Source organism: Ambystoma mexicanum, chromosome 6q, assembly GCF_040938575.1.
Source record: "Ambystoma mexicanum isolate Mex_15411 chromosome 6q, UKY_AmexF1_1, whole genome shotgun sequence".
NCBI lineage: Eukaryota > Metazoa > Chordata > Amphibia > Caudata > Ambystomatidae > Ambystoma > Ambystoma mexicanum.
Genome location: NC_090937.1, coordinates 271,802,905 through 271,824,123, shown reverse-complemented (window position 1 = coordinate 271,824,123; position 21,219 = coordinate 271,802,905). Strand labels below are relative to the sequence as shown.

The 21,219-nt window shown below is 49.3% G+C and overlaps 1 protein-coding gene across 2 annotated transcripts in view; it reads right to left on the bottom strand.

Moving 5' to 3' along the window:
• The window catches only part of HERC3 (HECT and RLD domain containing E3 ubiquitin protein ligase 3), a 1,960,519-nt gene that overhangs the window by 154,569 nt on the left and 1,784,731 nt on the right, over positions 1-21,219 (bottom strand). For both annotated transcript variants that reach the window (XM_069630741.1, XM_069630742.1), the window contains one exon: positions 16,595-16,677. In XM_069630741.1, the coding sequence (XP_069486842.1) occupies positions 16,595-16,677 (83 nt within the window). The remainder of the gene's footprint in view (positions 1-16,594; positions 16,678-21,219) is intronic.

Here is a 21,219-nt window from a genome sequence, read left to right as displayed (position 1 = left end):
ACTTACCAGTAATGTTCTTTCTATTGATTCTTCTCCCGCAGATTCTTCATCCGATAGATATCGGTTCTAGCATCTGCTGCTCAGAAACCTTTTTGACAGGGGGCATAGTACGAATCGGCCGTTGATCCTCTCTTGACTCAACAATGCCACTCGTCAACTCCAGGCATGATGTCGACCGCCGTACATATACCACGTCACTATGCCACCGTACCTCACTCACCTTTTTTCCCCCAGAGCTCACTAGACACGGACAAGTAATCCAAAGATTCAGACAAACAGCCAAACAAACCCTTTTCTTTTTTTAAATGAGGAACAGCATTGCACTCAAAGTCACTATCTATGAGCACTAATACAGAAAGGCCTCAAACTGTGCCTAACACATCACAATTTATAACCTCACCCCATTAGACAAGCACAACCATATACAGACTGCAGACCACTTTTGTAGCGGGGACGGATGGTAGGGTGATGAGTAATCTACGAGTGACGAATCCATAGAAAGAACATTACTGGTAAGTAACTTCTCCTTCAGTGGATTGCATTCTCCTGCACATTCCGCATCAGATACCCTCCCCAAATCAGTAAAGAGTGCAGAAGTGGGATGAAAGCCCGTAGACAAGGAAGCTCTGAAAACCGCTCTGTTGAATCAAGCATCTGAACCACGTGCTACATCCAGGCAGTAATGCTTGGTAAATGTGTTGGAGCGATGACCATGTTGCTGGTTGACATATTTCTTTTACCGGTACACCCCTCTGCAAAGCAGATGAAGCTGTCATACCCCTGGTGGAATGTGCCCCGATGCCTAGTGGCAGATCTTTACCTGTTCTCTGATAACACTCTGCAATGCAGCGAGTTATCCACGAGAGATTGGCCCTCATTACGACCCTGGCGGAAAGGGGAAAACGATGGCGGAAATGCAATACCGCCATCGAATAGCGCTCGGTGCGACTATGACCCGTCACCGCAAAGTACGAAGCCATTAGCGACACCGTAGTGAACGCCAACGCTAACTGCACCAAGCACGCGCGCGCGCGCCATGCCAAACCGCAAACACCACCATGGCGCAAGGGTACGCCAATTCCGACCCTAGCGGACATGTACCTAACGCCATCAGGCATGGCGTAATGTACCATTCCGCCATGGCGAGAAGTACGGCATCGCGAATCAACCGTAAACGGCCCCACTGAGTGCCTGTACACTGCTCCCTGCCCACAAAGTACAACTCCCCGTAGGTGCAATGAAGTCACAATGCAACCATTGAAATGTACAAGTCACCCATGCATGGCAACGAACAAAAGAAACACAAGAGGGGCCAATGGGAGCTGCAGGGCACAGATGGCACGAATACAGAAGCCATCCCAATGGACATGACCACAGTCCCCCACCAAGAAACGCACGCAAACACAGGCACCTGTGACCAGCAATATTCCGAAAATCACATCATTCCACCAGTCCACCTGGCTGACCGGCATCTGTTACACAAAACCCAATCCCCCGCCCCTGAGCATGACAACATTCAAACAGTCATATTGGCAGCCCCCATCCCTGACCTCACTGGGCTTCGTAGGCAAACGCGCCCAGCACAGTACCACGCAACTAAACCCCGAAGCTGGAACCCAATGCAGATCTCCTCACAATACATCGCCCCCCAAATAGGCATATGCCACATCACTTGCAAAGAAAAACGCTACACGGGCCAAATCAGAATAGAAATTTAATGCACATCAAAGTCACCAAGCCCATACAGCCATCAGGCCATGAACTCCAAAACACTAATCACCATTGTGGGCTGCATCCGCAAGAAATGACCAGCCACTACCTGTGTGTCGCCCTGTTCCCCCATGGTACACAGAGCCACATTCACGTACGAAAAGGCAACATGGAAGCGCACAGAACCGCAGGGCCGACCCAATGGGGAGGCACTAGTCCAGCTGAAAGGCCGAAATGTTGCTCCGAGCCACCAGTACTGCGTAAGGGCATGTGGGCCATTGGCGATCGTCCCATAAGATCGTAATGCTGCTCCACTGATTAACACGAAGCAGCAGGTGTCGGGAGTAAAATCCATCTGCAGGAGTGGCATACAGATGGCAGTGGCAAAAGGGGAGGAGATACCTGTCAACCAAAAGAAAAGAACAAGAACAGAATGGCCATCAGAACTACATTCGAACAACTCACTTCAATGATCACACGAAATCCACAGCCATATGCATGCTAGCCCACTCAAAAGGATCATCACCACCCCAAAACCACTTGCGACTCATAACCATCTATATCGAGGTGCAAACACCATCACAAACGAGTGTACCTGTGCATGCGTCTGTCAAAACAGAATCCATCAGATGGGAATGTTAACGTGCATGGACACAAGTGTCTGAGGGCGCGTCGAGACAGGGAGGGCTCAACAAGGCCAGATAGACGATGGTCCCACTATGGCAGCCCTGCATCACATAGCGTAGGGGAGGCGGATAGATCCCAAGAAGCCCTGTACATGGCAAACTCTGTATCAAATCACCTGCCCATGCATCCATTCATCATTCCCTCATCCCGGGATCAAAACGCCTGAATAATTACTCACATAACATTAGAAACATCCATTGAGTCTGTGCGTTATGCAGCCTGCTAAATCCACAGTGCCCCAGCCCGTAATTCCAGTGTTGTGAAGTAACATGTATTTGGGAACGGCCGGCCTCATCGCCCACGTAGCTATTGCGCATCCCAAACTATTCATATCAATCATTGCTCCCTCGCCATGGGCCCTGTCTCAAGGACATTGAACAATAGAACGTTACATTTGCAGTCAGACCTGTGGGCATCTCCTCGCCGCTAGCTGGAAACCGAAAGCGCCGCCCTTCGAATTCCTCATTTGCAACATCACGTCGAAAAGGCATCTGTGGCCGTTTGAAATCACTAATTATTCCATCGAGTGCGGCTGTGTGTGAAAATGGCAACTGCCTTCACCCACAAATGGGACGCCCCGCCCGTCGTTGCAACTCGGTACAGTGATGCATGAGGGCCCACCGTTACTCGAGTACTACGTTCCACTGACCCTTCACAAGTCTGTTCGCGACTGCACAGATAGTATGGGAAACAATGGGACCACAGCAGAATGAACATATCAACCAATCTTACACGGCCATCGGGTACAAATACATGATTGCAATAGCAAGATACCATTCCCCGAATTGCAGCGTTGTGCGCGGGACGTGCTCGGCCAAAGGGGAGAGCAGTTTGCACAGGTGGAATTAATCACCACAGGTGGAGGCCATACAGCCTGGAAACACATAAATTGCACAGCCAGTCTCCTCCCACAACCACACCGAAATGCTACCGGCAGGACTCGCGATGTTGGCCCTGGGGGACCTGATAGCACTGCAAGTGCTCCGACTCCAAGAAGAAGACGAACACCAACTACAACCAGCCGCACGGAGGAGACGCAGGAGGAGGAGGAGGCCAAGGCAGGGCCAGCAAGGCCCACCAGCACAGCCACTACCACCACGCAGGCAGCCCGCAATACCACGCCTCCGAGCACATCCGTTCAACCTCACTGATGAGCAGATCCACACCCTCTACCGTCTGGACCGGGACACCATAGCCGCCATTGTGGACATGACACAGGCTGACCTTGTCAGCATGATAGATAGCCCAACCGCCATCCCACCCCTACTGAAGGTGGTGTCTGTACTACACTTCCTGGCCACAGGCACCTACCAGCACACAGTCGGACAGTTGCATGGCATTTCTCAGCCACTGTTCTCACGGACACTATTGCAAGTGCTCGATGCCCTCCTGCAGCACGCAGACGACTACATCTCTCTACCACGCTCGGAGCAGGAAATTACCAACACAAAAGTGGGATTCCATGCACTTGCCGGCATACCGGGTTGCATTGGTGCCATCGACTGCACCCATGTTGAATTGGTCGTCCCACATGCCATGGAGGCCCAGTACCGCAACCGAAAACAATTTCATTCCCTGAATGTACAAATGGTGTGTGACTCCAACAGGATCATTACACATTGTTGTGCCCGATTCCCTGGATCAACCCATGATTCTATGGTCTTGAGGAACTCTACAATACCACGCTACATGGAGCGACACGCAGGGAACAGATCCTGGCTACTCGGTGAGTCTCATTACATGCATGATGATGTGGGGTATGTGAATTGGCAATGACCTGGCAGGAAGGGGGGGGGTGTGCGTACGTATCAATGGCATTCCACATCATACGTTTCTCGTCCACATACAGGTGATGCTGGATATCCACTGAAGAGATGGCTCCTCACACCAGTCCGGAACCCACGGGACCAGCATGAGGAGGACTACAACCATGCCCACTCACGTACCCGTGTAGTCATAGAACAGGCATTCGGCCTACTGAAGGGCCGTTTCCGCTGCCTCAGCAGGTCTGGCGGGGCACTCCTGTACCGCCATGAGAAGGTTGCAAAGATGGTCATGGCATGTGTCATGCTCCACAACATGTGCGTACGTAGAAATGTGCCCATGCCCCCTGACGCAGAACTGCAAGCACCTGATGATGGTCATGATGAGGGTGGGGATGTGGCAGCACCTCATGGAGTCTGCGAGGCACCGGAGGCCCGTGACATTCGTCAGCATCTCATTGATGTATGCTTCTAGCACTCACGCCTGGTGGCTGATACATGGACACGGGACTCGTGGCACTGCGTGTGTCTGGGACATGCACAATATGGACTCTACGCCTATGATGGCCTAGTACACAAAGATCAATGTCCACACATCTCATTGGTTTATCGTGCACTTTTTATGGCATATGTGATGTCATGTTGAACACCCTATCGACCCGCCACCCAAGTGAGCCCAACACACCCCCTCCACCCTCCTACCTCCCCCCCGAACACCAGTGTCCAAAGATGCTCATTGTCAGTGGGCTGTCGCTATTGCAAGCCCCCTCTGCGGGTATCAGGGGCACCCCTGCCTGTGGAGCGCAGGTTCCTTCCAGATCTACGTTGGGGGCTGCCCTGGACGGAACTTGCAACGGATGATGTGTCTGCCTGCTCACGTCCATGCATGTCCCTAAGGGTTTGCGAGAGCTCAGTGAGCACACGGCGCACTGCGGCAAGTTCGGCACATACGTCTTTGGACGTCGCATGCAGTTCCCCCCTCAGGCTCTCGGTGCTTCTCTCAATTTGTGCCCTTAGCGTCTCTGTACCTCTCTCCATTTCTGCCCTAAGTGTCTCAGTTGATGTTTCTATGTCTGCCTTAGTGCCCCCACATTCATCGGCATGGTCCTTGAGGAGTGTGGCCAGTTGCTGCTGTTGTTCGATCAACTGGTCGAGGGACTGTTGCCTCTGCTGGGCCATGGCCATTTGCGGGGGTGTCACAGAGGGGCTGTTGTCCTCATGTTGCCTTGCCACAGGGCTTGTGGGGGATGGCCAGTCGTCGTCTTGTGGGTGCCCCTGCGTGGTATCCTCATGTTGTACGGGATGGGACAGACAGGGGGATTGGGACAGGTCATGGATGGATCTGACTTCGGCATCCCCGTTTTCTGTGTCGGAGCATGCTGCCATCAATGGGGTGTCACCTATGGTGCTGCTGCCACCAGAGGCAGTGCCTTCTGTGGCATCCATTGGGGGGACCTGTGGTGGTGGTGTTGTGGGCATGCTGGCTGCTGGGGTGCCTGTTGATGTTCCCTCCTCTGTGCTGCCACCTGATTTGTGCTGCTGCCGTGTCTTGATGCGTGCAGCTGAGGTGGAGGGTCTCTGGCCGTTGGTCTTGGCCCTCTTTGCAGGTGTGCTGGTAGGGGTGTCCTGTAGCTCGTCGTTTGGATCGGACCCTGTGGTGGAGTAAAGGAGGGCGAGGGTTATTGATGGGTCTGTGGGAATTGGAATGGCATTGTATCACATGCTTTGGGGTGGTACCTGAGGGTGATTTGGGTCGGGGCCTTGGAGGTGCTTTGATTTGTGTGTGGAGTGAGGGTGCAGTTGTTTGGCAGCCTGCAGTTAGGGTGTGCCTGCTGCACGTGTAGTGCGTGTATTAGGGGTTTTTAATTATTTATGTATTTATTGTGGGTTTTAACGTGCGCTATCAGGCCGATGTGTGTGGACGTTCTCCTGGACATGTGTTTCTGTTGCACTATGTGGACGCATGGTACTTCACATGGATGGACTGTGTGGATTTGGCATTGTTTTATCTGGCCCACCTACCTGAATCTTCGGATGTCTGCACTCCTTTCTCCATCCCTCCGACTCCCTCTATGCTCTCCATTCCGATGGTGGAGGCACAGATTTCTTCCCAGGGGGTCAACTTGATGGGTGATTCAGGACCTCCCCCGGTGGCTGTGGCAATGTTGCGGTTGGCAGAGAGTATGCTGCGGACGCGTATCCGCAGGTCGTCCCATCGCTTGCGGCATTGCTGTGGGGTGCGGGGTGCGGTCCCCACCGCACTTACCCGCTGTGCCACCAGAGCCCATATGGCCTTCTTGTTTGCAAGTGCCGTCCTGGTCATTTGCGTGCAGAAGACGACGGCAGCATTCTCCTGGAGGGTCTCTGTTAGCACGGTGAGTTCCTCACGGGAGAAGTGGACCTGCCGCTTGCGGTCGCACGCTTTCTTCGCTACTTTTCCCATTTTTCTTGGTTTCGCTAGGGTGGTTGACGGGTTGGGGTGTGTTTCAGGGTAGTGATTTTAGTGGTTGTGTCGTTTTAGTGTTTTTATAGGTGTACGCCGGGATGTTTCCCGTTCCGGGCCCATGTTTTAACTTCCGTTTCCGTATATTTCCGGTCACCGTACTTTCCGGTAGGCGCACACTGCGGTGACCGCTGAGAGGGGTGGCGGTATTGCACCTAGGGCGCCGTACGGCGGCGGTGTGGGCCGTTTTGGGGTCATTTCCGCCATCGCGGACTTTGCACTTCCGCCGTGGCGTGGTGCTCGTGCCCGATGGGTCGGAATGGGCCGCACTTTGCTCCTTCGTGCAATGGCGGAAACGCTATTTACGCTGTGGCGCTCCGGTCAGTCGCTTTCCGCCAGGGTCGTAATGAGGGCCATTGTCAGTTTTGACACAGCCTGACCTTTCCTGGACAAAGAGAAAGCCACAAAAAGTCAGTCATTATGCCTGAATTCCACTGTCATAGCTACATAAAAGCCCTGTTAGGATCTAAACTGTGCAACCGCTCCACATCTTTAGAAGGATGCAGAGGAGGATACAACTCTGGCAAATCAATGCTCTGGGTCACGTGGAATTCAGAGACCACTCTAGGTAGGAATCTAGGCCGTACCTGGAGTAAAGCTTTCTCTTGAAAGAACTGGAGGAAATGAGGCTTGCAGGATAAGGCCTGCAGCTCACTTACATGTCTACCTGATGTGACTGCCATCAGGAAAGCTGTTTTCAGAGTTAGAAGTCTGACAAGACATGAGTGCATAGGCTCAAACGGAGCCGCCAGCAAGAATGTAAGAATCAAGTTTAGGCCCCAATTTGGAACCACAAACAGGGTAGGCGGAACCCTATTTACAAGGCCTTTCAGGAATTGAGTCTTAACTGGGACAATGAAGAAGGATCCTTGATCCAGAGATCACTTAAAAACTGACAAAGCCGCCAAGTAGCCTTTGACTGTACCAACCTGAAGACCTGAGGAGGCTAGCGATAGAAGGAACACCATCACTGTGGTGGTGGGACAAGCGATAGAATCTACCCTGCATCACGCCTCGAATCTTACCCATCTGCACAAGTGCAGAAATCTGGTAGATATCTGCATGCAGCAAGTAGCACTTCAAGTACCTCTTCTGAGAGATCCCAGTCACCATATCTCATTCCAAGAGCCGCGCATGTAGGTGTAGGGGTTCTGGGTTCAGGTGGAGCATCCGACCTTCCTACTGCGATAGGAGGTCCGGCCGTCGGGGCAACCAGAGGTGGGTAGATGGCCAAGTCCAGGAGTTCTGAGTATGATGTTCTTCTCGCCCAATCCGGTGTGATCAAGATCATGGTGGCTCGAAATCTCAACCTTCCGATAAGCCACGGGATGACAGGTATCGGAGGGAAAGCATAGTGGAGGTCTGCAATACTTGTTGAACCTCATTGCAAACTGATCTACTGTGAGGGTACCTCACTGAGCGAAGATCTCCTCAAGAACTTCCTGGAACAACTCCCACTTGTATGAGACAGTGCTCTGCCTGTTCAGAGGATCCTCCAGCCAGTTCTCTGTTCCCGCTAGATGGCCAAATGAAGCAGAGATCTGGTTCTCTAGCAAACAGAACCATAGTTGCAGTGCCTCCTTGCATAGGGGCAGATACCAAACCCCCCTGTTTGTTTAAAATGCATGGCCACTGTGTTGTCCGTCAGAACAAGGACGTGCTTCCTCTTGAGGGAGGGCAAAAAGGACATCAGGGCTTACCTTATCGCCCTCAATTCCTGCCTGTTGATATGCCACTGGCATTCCATTGGTGACCAAAGGCCGCTCACCTTCAGGTCCCCACAGTGAGCATCCCAACCCTTCAATGACGCATCTGTGACCACCTGCGCCTGGGGCCACGGAGGCCAAAAGGGTTCCCTCGTCCTCATGTTTCCTCTGCTGGCCCACTCACTTCGACACTTTGAGAATGTCCTTCATGATATTGAAGTACTGGGACCATTGATCCCTCAATAGCCACTGCAGAGACTGCATGCGCAGTCTGGCCTCTCGCATTTTTCTGGTGCAGGAAGCCATGAGACCTAAGAGGAGGAGGAACCAAGTGCTGGTAGGCTGTCATAGTTCTGGAAGAGCACAACCATTTGCCTGACACTTGTGACTCTTCGGGGGGGGGGGGGCGGAAAGCCTTCCCCACTGTGCGTCCAGGACTGCCCCGAAGAACTGGAGCTTCTGCGTTGATGTAACATGGGACTTCTGAAAGTTTAGGGAGAAGCCCAACTCATTAAGCACTAAGCAGGTTTCCTCGAGCTGAGTCGCAACCTGCTGCAGAGACTTCCCTCGGATCAGCCAGTCGTCCAGGTTTGGGAATACATTAACACCAGCTCTCCAGTAGTACGCCGCCACCACTGCCATCAGCTGGGCGCAGAGGGTCGATGAAAGGGGAGCACCTTGAATTGGTAATGCGTGTCCCCGATGATGAATCTCAGGAAACGCCTCTGCTTCCGATGTAAAGGCACATAAAAATAAGCATCCTGAAGATCCAGAGACACCAACCAGTCCTGAGACTGTAGAGCCTGGAGAATTTCTTTCAATGTCACCATCTTGAACTTGTCTTTCTTCATGAACTTGTTTAAGGCTCTAAGGTCCAAAATGGGTAAGAGTTCTCCTCCTTTCTTGGGCACCAATAAATAACGGGAATACCAGCCCGATCATCTCTGCTCGGAAGGCACCTCTTCCACGGCACCTTTACATAACAGGGCTTGTAGTTCTTCCTGGAGTTCCTGTTCTGGTTGCTGTTGAGGGGGACGGAGGGTGGTCTGTTCGGTGGTTTTCTTAAGAATGGTAGACAGCACCTCCATTTGATGGGCTGCAATGCCCGAGCATCAGAGGTTACCCCCTTCTACTGAGGCAAGTGCTCGGAAAATCTCCCTCCAACTGGAGAAACACATGAGGAGCGAACTCAAAGCGGCTTAGCGGGCGACGACGCCCCCTCCGCAGCTGCCACTGTGTTAGGCAGAAACCTGTGCAGTTCCCTTAGGGAACACTGCAAAAGATTTAAGACTCCAGGTGTTGGCAGTAAACCCACTTCGTAGCAGTCTGCACTACCCAGATTTATCTGGTAGCTGTGGCTGAGCAGTCAGACTTCCCTCAAGAAGAGTTAGGCAGTATGCAAAGTATACACAATAGGCACTCAGATACAATAATACAAGCAAACACTGACCAGAGCTTTGGTATCAAAGTATATAATTATTTATTTAAAAACACACAGTTTGAAACACTCCAGCACTCTTATTGTAAAATATTCTAAACACAGTTAATATTGTAATATATACACCCCTTTCTCCTTATCAGATAAGTCACAGTAAAACACCACTTATTTTCATACAGAGGTGAGCGCTTAACTAGATTGCACTCCAATAAGTTTGTGAGAAAGGGAGGGAAAAAGACAGAATATGGAAAGGTACACCACTCTAAGATTCAGGAACACTATTAGCAAGGCAGAAGAGCAAAAGTCACTGGTGAGCCAAAGTCCAAAGGCTGGGCCCACTCTTAGAGAGAGCAGAGCACAAATGCGCCCAAGATCACACAGTTACACTAGGCTTAGAAAGTCTTGCAGAGGGTTCAAAAAGAGTTTAGAGAGGCTTAGGAAAGTTTAGCCAGGGTGTCCCAGGCTAACCCAGGTTCGAAAACCGGGGGCTAAGTCTACCCCGTACAGTCGGTAGCAAGGGAAGCCAGGCGGGACACAGTACCTTAAGTGGGAAGGATCCTTCAGCGGTGGCAGTTGTTCCTGGTAGTAGGTGCAAGTTACGTCGTCGTCCAGGGGATGAGAAGATCTCAACTTGGAGGTAAGATGAAGGTCGTTGCACTACCAGGGCAGAAACCAGCCGCAGCGTTTTCTGGTTAAAGGTGGTACCTTTGTTTCGCGGTCGTGGTAAAACGTGGTATCCCGGTTGCCGGGGTGCTTGGCAAGGGCAAGGCGGCCACGAGGTACGTCGGGAAGGCAAAAAGACGGTGAAACTGGTTATCCCCACCAGTCAAAGGAAAAAGACTCTCCGGCGGGAGATCCCCTCTGTCGTTGGGAAAAGTGGTGAGGCAGTCCAGCAGGGCTCCACCGGTGGTGGTGTCGTGGCAGGTCGGCTCAGCTTCTCCCTCGTCGGATTCTTAGGTCCTGTGGTGACATCTGAAGTTCCAGTCCCCAAAGCCCTGCTTTTATGCAGCAAACTCCCATTCACTCAGCATAGCTGTCAATCAAACATGCTAAGTGGTGAGCCTGCCGGCTCACCATTTGGGCCAATCAGGATGGAGTGCAACTTGAGTTGCCTAGGCAACTCAGTCCAGGGTGCCTAAATTTCCCTCCACCCCTCCTAAGTACCCCCAGACAGAGTGGCACCACTTTGGAGGGCTTCTGTGGAGAAGCCCGCCAAAAAGTGGAAAAAAGGGCTCGACTTGGGTTGGATTCACAGAAGAGAACACAAACGCCATTTTAGAATCAAGTTTTGGCAAAAAATACCAACCGGAGAATTAATATTAATTAAATAAACCGGCAGTATGTTCGAGGCTACCGTAAATAATTAAATAAAGGTAGTTGCCTAAAACAATGGGAAATCCCATAGGAAAATATTCGCGGTTGAATATAAAAAGTAGTATCCACTGCCACCAGCCAAAACTCGATCAGGGGGGACAGAGACGTGCCCCCTCGACTAACAGACCCATGGGCAATTGAATATCCCCAGCCAGTACGTCCACAATATGATGGTTTGTACTGGTTCTGTTCAGAATTTAAGACTAGTAAAGTCGATGGTGACTTTACATGCCTTGGGAGACAGTAGTCAGTTCCAGTGTATGGAGTCTATACTGGGGGGTCACTATGACACCCCTGTGTCACTACACTGAGGGTGCTGTGTAACACACATTACAAAAACACATGAAGCCCTATGGAGTAAAAGACCCCATAGCCCATTAAACACATCTAGATTCAAAGAAACACACTCAAATCATGCCCAAGAGTGAGGGTAAAAGAGTCTCACTCTTGGCAGGAGAAAAAAATAAACCCCAAAAATCCAGCAAAGCTGCTGGGGGACTCACTAGGTTAGGAAATTCAGCCTAAACAGAGAATTCTCCCTAACACACTGTCTGCTGGCCCCTAGAGAGCCCCCAGCCCTGCCTGGGACACAAGAAATGCCTCTACCCTGACCTGGCTTGTGCCCTCTTTCCAAACAGAATGTACCATCTATAGCCTCTTCCTCTCGAAGAGAACCCGAACGATTGCTTTTGAGGTTGCTGCACAGCGAGACCCAGAGATTTGGAAGCTATTTTTGAGTCCTTGAAATTCTCCAAGGACTTATCAGTCTTTGGGCAGAACAGGTGCTCGCCGTCAAAAGCTATGTCCAGTAGCTTAGCCTGGACATTTGGCGAGAACCCCGAACTATGCAGATAGGCTGACCTTCTCAGCATAGTAGACAATCCCATTGCCCGGTCCACGCAATCTGCAGTGTCCAGCTCAAATGCAGTTCTAGCAAGTTACCTCTTTGCCATCTCAAACTAGTTGTAGAAAATCATCCTTTGTCTGGCCAGCAGGGATGTGTTCTGCTGCCTCTTCTATAAGCCTCCACAGCCCGTGGGAGTATTTGACAAATGCACAGGATGCATTCACAGCTTTTAGGGCGATACTGCCGGAGGCGAAGATTTTCTTGACTACAGCATATGTTTTCTTAGATTCCTTATCCGTGGGGAAATTAGAGGTAGAAGTGGCCAGTCTGGAGCTCACTGTAGCGGCTTGTACCACTAAACCTTCTTGCGTTGGTTGTTAAGAAAGGAAAGGCAAGATCCCCCTCACTGATTTATACTTTTTTAGTAAACTACGAATCCACAGCTGGAGTGGAGCAAGGCCTCAACCACAGTGTAGCAAAGGGATCTGCAATGGCAGCATTAAAGGGTAATGCTTTTTCCGTTTGAGGACCTTTGTCCAGTATGTTCGGGAGGTCATAGGCCGATAAGTGCTTTGCAGGAGAGCCCAAGCCTAAAGCCTCAACCACCATCTCAACCGCTCTTCAGTATTGAGCATTAGGGTATCCATGTGAGCAGGTTGCTGCAATTTGAGGTGATCAGATTTGTCCAACCCACTTTCATCATGGAGCCCCTCAGTAAGAGCAACCAAATCAGCCTGGTCGGTAAAGAAATCAGGGCCAAAGCCAAAATGCACCTGGTCCCCCTCATCATTGAAAATTGACTGCACAGTGTTGAAGAATATCGAGCGCGAGTCGGGGACAAAAGATAATCGGCTGTCAACGTTCCCAGCTCTAACGGTGCTAAGACCGGTTTTGCTGCAGTCAGGGTCGAGCATGAGGGCATCGGACCGGACCTGGTCACCTTGGCGTGGGAAACACCAGGCGCAACTGGTGCTTGGGCGGCAGTAGCATCGACACTGGTGATGTACCAGCTGCGGCCATTTTAAACATTTGGAACATCTGCTCCTTGAAAGCCTCCCACTCCACTTTCAACGCGCCCGGCTTCGGGCAGGTCTTGCTGCGTTCTTCCGATGAATTGGAGTTGTGCCTGCGTCAGTGGCGTTGATTTTTCTTATGGAAAAACTAGGACAGTGAATTGCTTCGAGAATGCAACCTTTTCTTGGTCTTCTTCCGATGCCTGTCCGCTTTCTTGAGTGTGGGGCTCACGGTTACCTGTCATGACAACCGGCAGTGGAACGAGCAGGAGATTTCGACGAGGGCCGCCCGAGTGCTAGTTCGCCGATTGCTCCCTCAACTATTTGGAATTCATTAAGAACCTCAATCCTTGACAACATGATATTTACCGAGGCACCAGACGCAGATGCCGTGTGGGCCGGTGACCGACATCTTGGAATTACAGTCCTGACAATGCTTGAACCCAGGCGCCTTAGGAGCCGACACATTGACAAAATCGATTGAATAGAACAATCTTGTCAAATTTTGAATTTCTTTCATGAGACTCGTTCTGAATAGCAGCAGACTGAGCATGCGGGAAAAAGGAACTGAGGTATGGGGGAGTAGTGACGTGTTATATGTACGTCAGCCGACATCACATCCATAATCGATGAGAGGCATGGTGAATTCAAGAGAGGATTGACAGTAGAGTTGTACTACGCCCCCTGTATAAAAAGCTTCAGAGCAGCTGACGCTAGAATGGATATCTATCGGATGAGGAATCTGAGGGAGAATGCAATCCATTGAATGTATGGCCAAAATGGATCAAGACATACTCTACTTAACCGGAAGGGCTAAATACATAAGCAGGTGTCCCGAAGCTCAGTAGTTTCAATACAAGGTAGACATGGAGAAGTATTGTTAAAGCAAGATTTGATACAGTGTATTCCAGAGTTGGTTCAAACTAAGAAAGTGCAAGCTTTAGCAGAGGGATGACTACTCCTGGTTCAACAATGTGAACCTCAATTGGTCAATACCAGTCCAAGTTCCCTTCCTTGGGTAGATGGTCAGTTAACAGCTGTTAACAGTCCTGGGGGTTTTAAGTGTTCCCCTCACTTCTTTCTTAACTCCTCAGCTCAGAGTTCCAGTCCTCTGTGTATCGGCCCTGTGCTCTCCCAGGCCCACATTCTCCCCCACTCTAGGCCTGAACAAATGTAGAAGCGGGAAACGGTAGTTGCTGGCAAAAACCCCATGGCATCGACCAGGAGGTTGGTAATCTGTCCTTGTCCTTGCGCTTAACCTCCGCCTTATCGCCACCTCCATTTCCCAAGAACCTGGCCTTGCTTCTAATCCCTATGGCTGCATCGATCTTGTGCTTATCCTGATCCTCCTATCTTCTCTAATCTGAATCTCCTTCTGTACCTCTTTGCCGCTTCACTCCATGCTGGTACCTCTAGGGCTTTCCCTGCTTAGGTGCAAGGCTTGCCTCCTTTTGTTTCATGACATGTCCTTTTTCAAACAAATTTCTGCTGTTTTCACGAATTCCTCTTTACAGAGGCCTCTCCAACCTCTCTTTTGATGTTTCTACCACCCTCCTGCCATTTCTTTCACTGACCTTTCAATTTGTACTTTCCAAAACCTTTCACTGTCACCTTTCCACTTCCTCTGTGCTATTTCGACAAACATGCACTGTGTGGCTCTCTTCAATCCTCCTCTTTCTACTTACCTTCAACAACCTCTCCCTTGAAGTCTCCTCTATAATGTTCCTCCACCCCTCTCTTGGATTGCACTCTCCTCCTTCCTCTTGCTCTCCCTGCAACATCCTCTCTCCTTCTGCACCTTTCCTTTACCTTCTCGCTCCAACTCCTGGCCTCTGCTTTCTGCCTCTCTTCTGCCCCCTCTATCTTCAGCAATCCCCAATTTAGCTCCCTATCCCATTGTCAAACAGCTCACTATTCACTACTCTCATAGGAGTCAAGAAACTCGCAGTGGCCACTCCTACCTGGTGGAGCGGTTCTCCCGCGCGGACTTCAGCTGCTGCTAATGTGTTCCGTTTGCATTACACTGTGGCAAGAATCAAGCTGATTCAGGTTCTGGTGCCATTTTGGTTGTCAAGCGCGTCTCCCAGATACCACCAAGCAGATCGCACTTGCACGCTCTCTCCCGAACTATCAGCTGCCGTGCTCACGTCCAATCAGATGCTGCCAGAGGGCTGTTCCTGTGCTCATCAGTTTGTGGAAGGTTTTTAGATGGTTTCTTCAACTAAGGGTACAATACAGGGGGATTACATCCCGCCCATGTGGCCATTGGACTTCTACTGTACTTCTACTATTTATACATGAACACGCAAGCCAGGTGCCCCACCTTCCCTCCAACACAGTGGATGAGGCGCCCTAGGTAGTACTGAGAGGATCCCGTGACCACTCTCCCTTGGGCTCCAACATCATCTGGCGGCAAGGATCACCACCTACCCTTTACTGGGGGGCCAATAACGATGCCTCACCCTAAAACCTGGTGGATGCATGAGGAACAAGTTCACATGCATGGATTCCCCTAGTTAAGTAGCATGGTCTCTTTAGGGCAACATGCTGTCTTAAACTAGCCAAGACCTACTCAAAAAGGAGACACAGGTCTTCGGTGCCCAACCGATATATCCTTTGGAGTTCTGAGGTAGTTTCTTGTCCCAGGTGGAGCCGCTCAAGAAAATTGGGCATCTGCCTGGACCGCCACTGCAGTCCATGCAGGTTTTGCAGAGTGGCTCTGGGGTATAGTTACATAAGCTTCTGTTCCACAAAACCTGGAAACCTTGCCTTGTACTAACACTCACCATGAACAAAGAGAACCCCAGAGTCACACTAACCACACTGGGATCTCCAACTCAGACAACAAGGGAAAGAACCAAATCCAAGGTGGCAGACATGGCTCGGTCCGCCCCCAGAATGCTATATCGCATGCAGATATACCTTAAATGGTCCACCTGAATTACCAACCCCACTGAATACCACGGACCAGATGTAAACCCTTACCAAGAGCAAGCCTCAAAGGAGGGATCAGCACCTTATAAAAAGACCCTGCTCTAGACACAGGTGGTAGTAATTCTAAGGCAAAGGTCGCAAATAGCTGGAAAGTGGTGGTAGAGACTGCATAAGGTGTGAAGGCCGAGGTTAGAGAAGTGTTAGGAGGTGAAAAAAGAAGCAGCGAGGATACGCCACCGAAACCAACACAGTGTAAGAGGACCCTGGTTAAACCTGCAACAGACTGGTGGAAGGGCTAAAAAATCCCTAGGAAACCTGCCATTACTTAAGACTGTTTGATGAACACGTGTAGGGTCCTTTGTCAGTTGTAATAAAATCCTGATTTAAATTACATGTGTTCAGCCTAGCTGTGTAGAAATGGACAGCATTCAAGACCCCCACTCCTCTTGCTTGATTTGTTGGACCGAATCAATGGAAGGAATTGATGAAATCTCATTAGATTTCAACTGTCAACACTAAGATAAATATTACTTTTTATTTAGCCCTAATCCACTATTTAAAGTCAGATGGGAGTTTTGTTATTTAGTATCCATAGTGGACCTTGCAACATAAGCCTCACCGGTTGTCCTTCTTCACAGCAATTTTGTCTCCCCCGGGCACAAGCATCTTCATTTCAGTCACTCCATAATTCACCCTGCAAATCTGTTTCAGAAAGAAAACAGAAAAGGTATGTTAAAAATTCCAAAACCGTATTCCTACATTTAGATGAAAACAACAAGGTTTTATTTCCTGACTATCTCTGGCATCACTAGCATAGATTTGATAAAGCCACCAACAACTTCAGTTTGATAAACCTGTTTCTTTAAAGTACTGGCATAAACCGTGAAACCTGCGAAATGTATGTACCAAGTGATACAGACCCTTGCATTAAAGATTATGGAAGCTTCAGTGTACAGAAACCAGCAAGAAATGTATGCTTTAAAAAATTGCCACCATGTGGCAGAAACAAGCAGGCAGGAACATTAGGGTGGAAGCAGCAGGAGTCTTCAAATCCCTCCATGGTCTAGCCCCCAGCCCCCACCAATCCTCCCTTGTCACTGGGCCCGATTCTCATCATGGCGCAGTGAGCGTGCTAAATAGTACGAATCACAGCGCCATTTCTTGATGCCCAGGCACCGCTGCTATTCTCATGTTGGCCTGGGCATCTTCGCAAAGCACGACAGTGCTTTCCCTGGAATCCGCCTGTTTCCAACGGAAACAGGCGGATTGCAGAATCGCGGCAGCATTTTCGTTAAATAACGAGAGAATCGTTATTTAACGAAAATGCTGCCGAGATGAAAACAAAAAAGCATGTGCTGTTTGGGTGTGCAGATCGTGACAGTTGGGTCCTGCACTGCATTTGTTTATCTTTGTTTGCAGAAGAGTGCATACTGCCATCCATAGTAGAACCATGGATGGCAGTATGCGCTCTTCTGCAAAAAAAGACCATCTGCACACCCAAACAGCCTTGTGCTTCTTGCGGTACTACTCCTGTGCATGTGCTTCTTGTGGCACTCCTCCTGTACGACACCAACTGGGAACAGTACTTCGGCGCCAATTTCAGGCAGTTCCGAAATTGGAGGAGTGCCACAAGAATACCCATGCAAAAGGAGAGATTACGAAAGTGCCGGTTGCTAGGTTAGTTTTCAGCCCTTCCTAGCAACCAGCACCCATATTCCGAAAGTGGCGAATTCAGTCCGACTTCGGAAGAATGCACCACCTTCAGAATAGGTGTTAATTACCGAAAATGTCAGTAACACTTTTTAGGACATTTTCGGTAATTAGCACCCACTTGAGAATCGGGCCCTCACTATCTATACTCCTTCTCGCAGCTCTGTGATCTTTTCCTACTCTCTCCTCCTCCAACACCTTGTGCCCCTTCCCGCTTTCGCTCCTTCCAACTACTCGCTCCTTTCCACTGGAACCGCCATCCCCTCTCCATCCGCTCTGCTCCCTCCTACCCTACGTTCCACACTTCTCTAAAATCCTATAACTTCCATTCACCTCCATAACACTTTTTGCTTCCTCTCTTACTTCTGCTTCTACCTCTACCCACACCTCCTACTCCCTCTTTCACTTGAATACCCCCTCACCCTCTCCTTCAGCTCTTCTCCCTCCTACCTCACTTTCTGCACTTCTCTGATTCCTATCTCTTCCACTCACCTCCCTATCACCATTTGCTTCCTCTTTTACTTCTACTACTATTACCCTCTCCACTCATGCTTAACCTTACCAATAATGTAAATTGTTATGTGTACTGTTATCAGGTTTTGATTCATTTATTATGTAATTCTTGTTGTATTTTGCCTGTTCCTCTTGTAAAGTGCTTTGGATTAAAGCACTATAGAAATTCAATAAAATACAAAATAATTCACGACTGAGGAAGAAAGCAGTCATCTCACAGAGAGCCTATGAAGTATTATGCAAATATCTAGTCCCCTAAGAGGAGACACATGCATTTAATGGAGGTGACGTTGAGTGGGTTATGTGTGGGCTGCAGGTGGAGAGTAAAGATCAAAAGAGTGTTAGAGAATTTACCGAAGCATGGGCAAAGGCAGGACAGTGGGTAGACTGACCAAGCCCTTTTTTTGTTCTTTGCTGTGCACAATGCCACAAAGTACTCCTATGTTGCCTTCTGGAAATGGGGACAATGGAATACATACATTTATATACCTGGGGCTGCAGGTTCATATTGCCAAAAGCAAATTGAATATACCCTTCTTTGAGCAAGCTCTTTTTTCAAACACCCAAGGATTTTCTTTCAAACTGGATATGTCATCAATGGACAGATCATATGCAAATTATACTTACTTGTAATCCTAGGTCTCCACCATAAGTATATTAATTGAATTCATAAACCCTGAAATTGTATGCCTTTGTGCGGAACATATTTCAGAACTCTTTACAACAGTAAATACACTGATAAAAAGATTATAACAAACATATTTGACTATCAGGCTTTACTGTTTTTTTAAGAATTTACATTCCACAAAGCACAGCACTGCTGTATTTAAACAGGTCCCTAAAACATTGAATATAAGGTAACAAGAATGACTCCCAGAATTGACTGTGCAGTTAGTGGGTTTGGGATGGATCACGCACATCACTCCTCTATGCACTTGTCGCCATATGTACCTTGCAGGGAAACCCATGCCCCTCCTGTTGCCCTTACCCTGATGTTGGCTTCCATCTCTAGCCCCAAAACCAATCCTACACTATACTCATAGCACCCTCCATCCTACTGCCTATCCAACATGCTGACAACTGGGAGTTTTGATTGGGAATTTTGCCAGTTGCTGCTTTGAGAAGCAATTGGAATGCTGCACACACAGATTCATGTAAGCTGTGTAATTCCTCCAATGAGACACTCAACCACTTTATCTTGCTTTGCCCATCTACGACAGCTTTATCTGAAGCCTCTCTTTGTGCAAAATGTAATAAGAACCACTTGCGATGATATGAAATCTTGTAAATCCAATGGAAACAATTCTGTAGTCTATGCAGTGTGACGAATCTGGGGTCTATGTCCTTTCTTCCGTAGGTGTGGCCACCCCCTTTGAGGGAAGGGAGGTGAGCCCCGCTAAGCAAAACCCTGTGTAAGGGTTTGGGAAAGTGGAACCTCACTGGTAGTAACTCCCCTCCAGGGGATAAGGACTCCCATTCCAATGGGAAACTCCCTATACACAAGATATCATGTGCCTACATGGGAATAGGTAATGTTGACAATACATCTATGTATTAGGCTCAGGATAACACTGACAATACCTCTAGGTGTTTGGCGCAAGGTAATGCTGAACTTTACACCCATTTGACAACCTGTGGTGAACAATATGGCACCTCTCGTTACAGGAGCAAGAATAAAGGACCAACAACCCTTGAGTGGAGAAGAAACCATACGCTGAGGCGAGCCTTGGAAGTCAGCAAGGGCCAGAGCTGCATTGGAGCCGGCTGTGGCGCGGAGAGAGGCCAACGCCGAAGGGAGATGCTGCCATCCAGATACAGAGACACGCAGGGCCTGCGAAGCCAAGACCAACCAAAATGAAGCTTACCTGGAGGCGCAACAAAGCAGAGGGCCTGATGTGCCTGCAAACTGATGACGAAACCAGGAACCGAGGGAGAAGCGAGTTCTCCGCTCCCAACAAGAGAGCAGAATGGCGAGACCGCTGAGAGGAGAAAAATCAGAAAACCGTTCACATCCAGTCCGGAAGAGCGGCAAGCTGTGAAGAACGCCACCTCTGCCGAAGAGAGACACCCTCACTGGAGCTGACCCTGCAACGCTGAAGGTACAAGGGTTGCCCAAATCGGAGGTAGGCAGAGAGAGGAAAGAGCAAGTAGGAAGGAATGCTCTAACCCCGTACTAGGGTCACAGAGGCCTATAGTGACTGAGGGAAAGAGAAAGGTTACGGGAGCCAGAGAAACCTAAATAGAATTAACCTCCAGAAGGATCACAGAAACCCACAAGAGCTAAGAGAGCAACGAGAACAGAGGGGTTACAGATAACCCACATAACTTAGAGTTATTGGGACAGAGAAAACCAAGGGAGCCAGAGGGGCCCCAATAAGCATAGCGAAGAACAAATATGAGGAGGGCACAAGGCATCTAATATCTAAACCAAGTGGGGAGAGACAACACAAGTGGTGGAGAGGGATCAGAGAAATATCCTTCCATCTAAAGAAAGTTGTGCACTTTGTTTTTGCTGGAACTGAAGACATGTTGTTCAATTTGGGAAACTTGAGGAACTGTTGATAAGACTGATAGATCAAACACTTAGTCAAAATAATACTCAATGATGGAAGACTCAGGAGCATGTCAAAAGCCAGCTTTATTCAAACTACGAATCCAAGCCGGGACAGTATACATGCATTTCATCTCAAAGCTCTCCTGTTTCCAACAATTGCAAACAAGTTGTTACAAAATGACGTCAGAAATGACATCACATTACACTATCACTTTACAAAACCTACGGGGAAGCGGGGTAGGTTAATGGCTCAAACTTTGTATGGGTTGTGTAGGGGATAGCCACTCGATTGGTGGTTATCTATCGGATGGCTCCTCCTGGACCCCTCCCACTATTGATAATATTTCTACTACATCATTACATGGGCAGTTAATTGGTTGGCACTATCCATCATAGGCAGTGTGGCAAGGGAACTTCTCATTGGTTGGCATCCAGTTTACCAACCTTGGACACCCTGACACAGCATC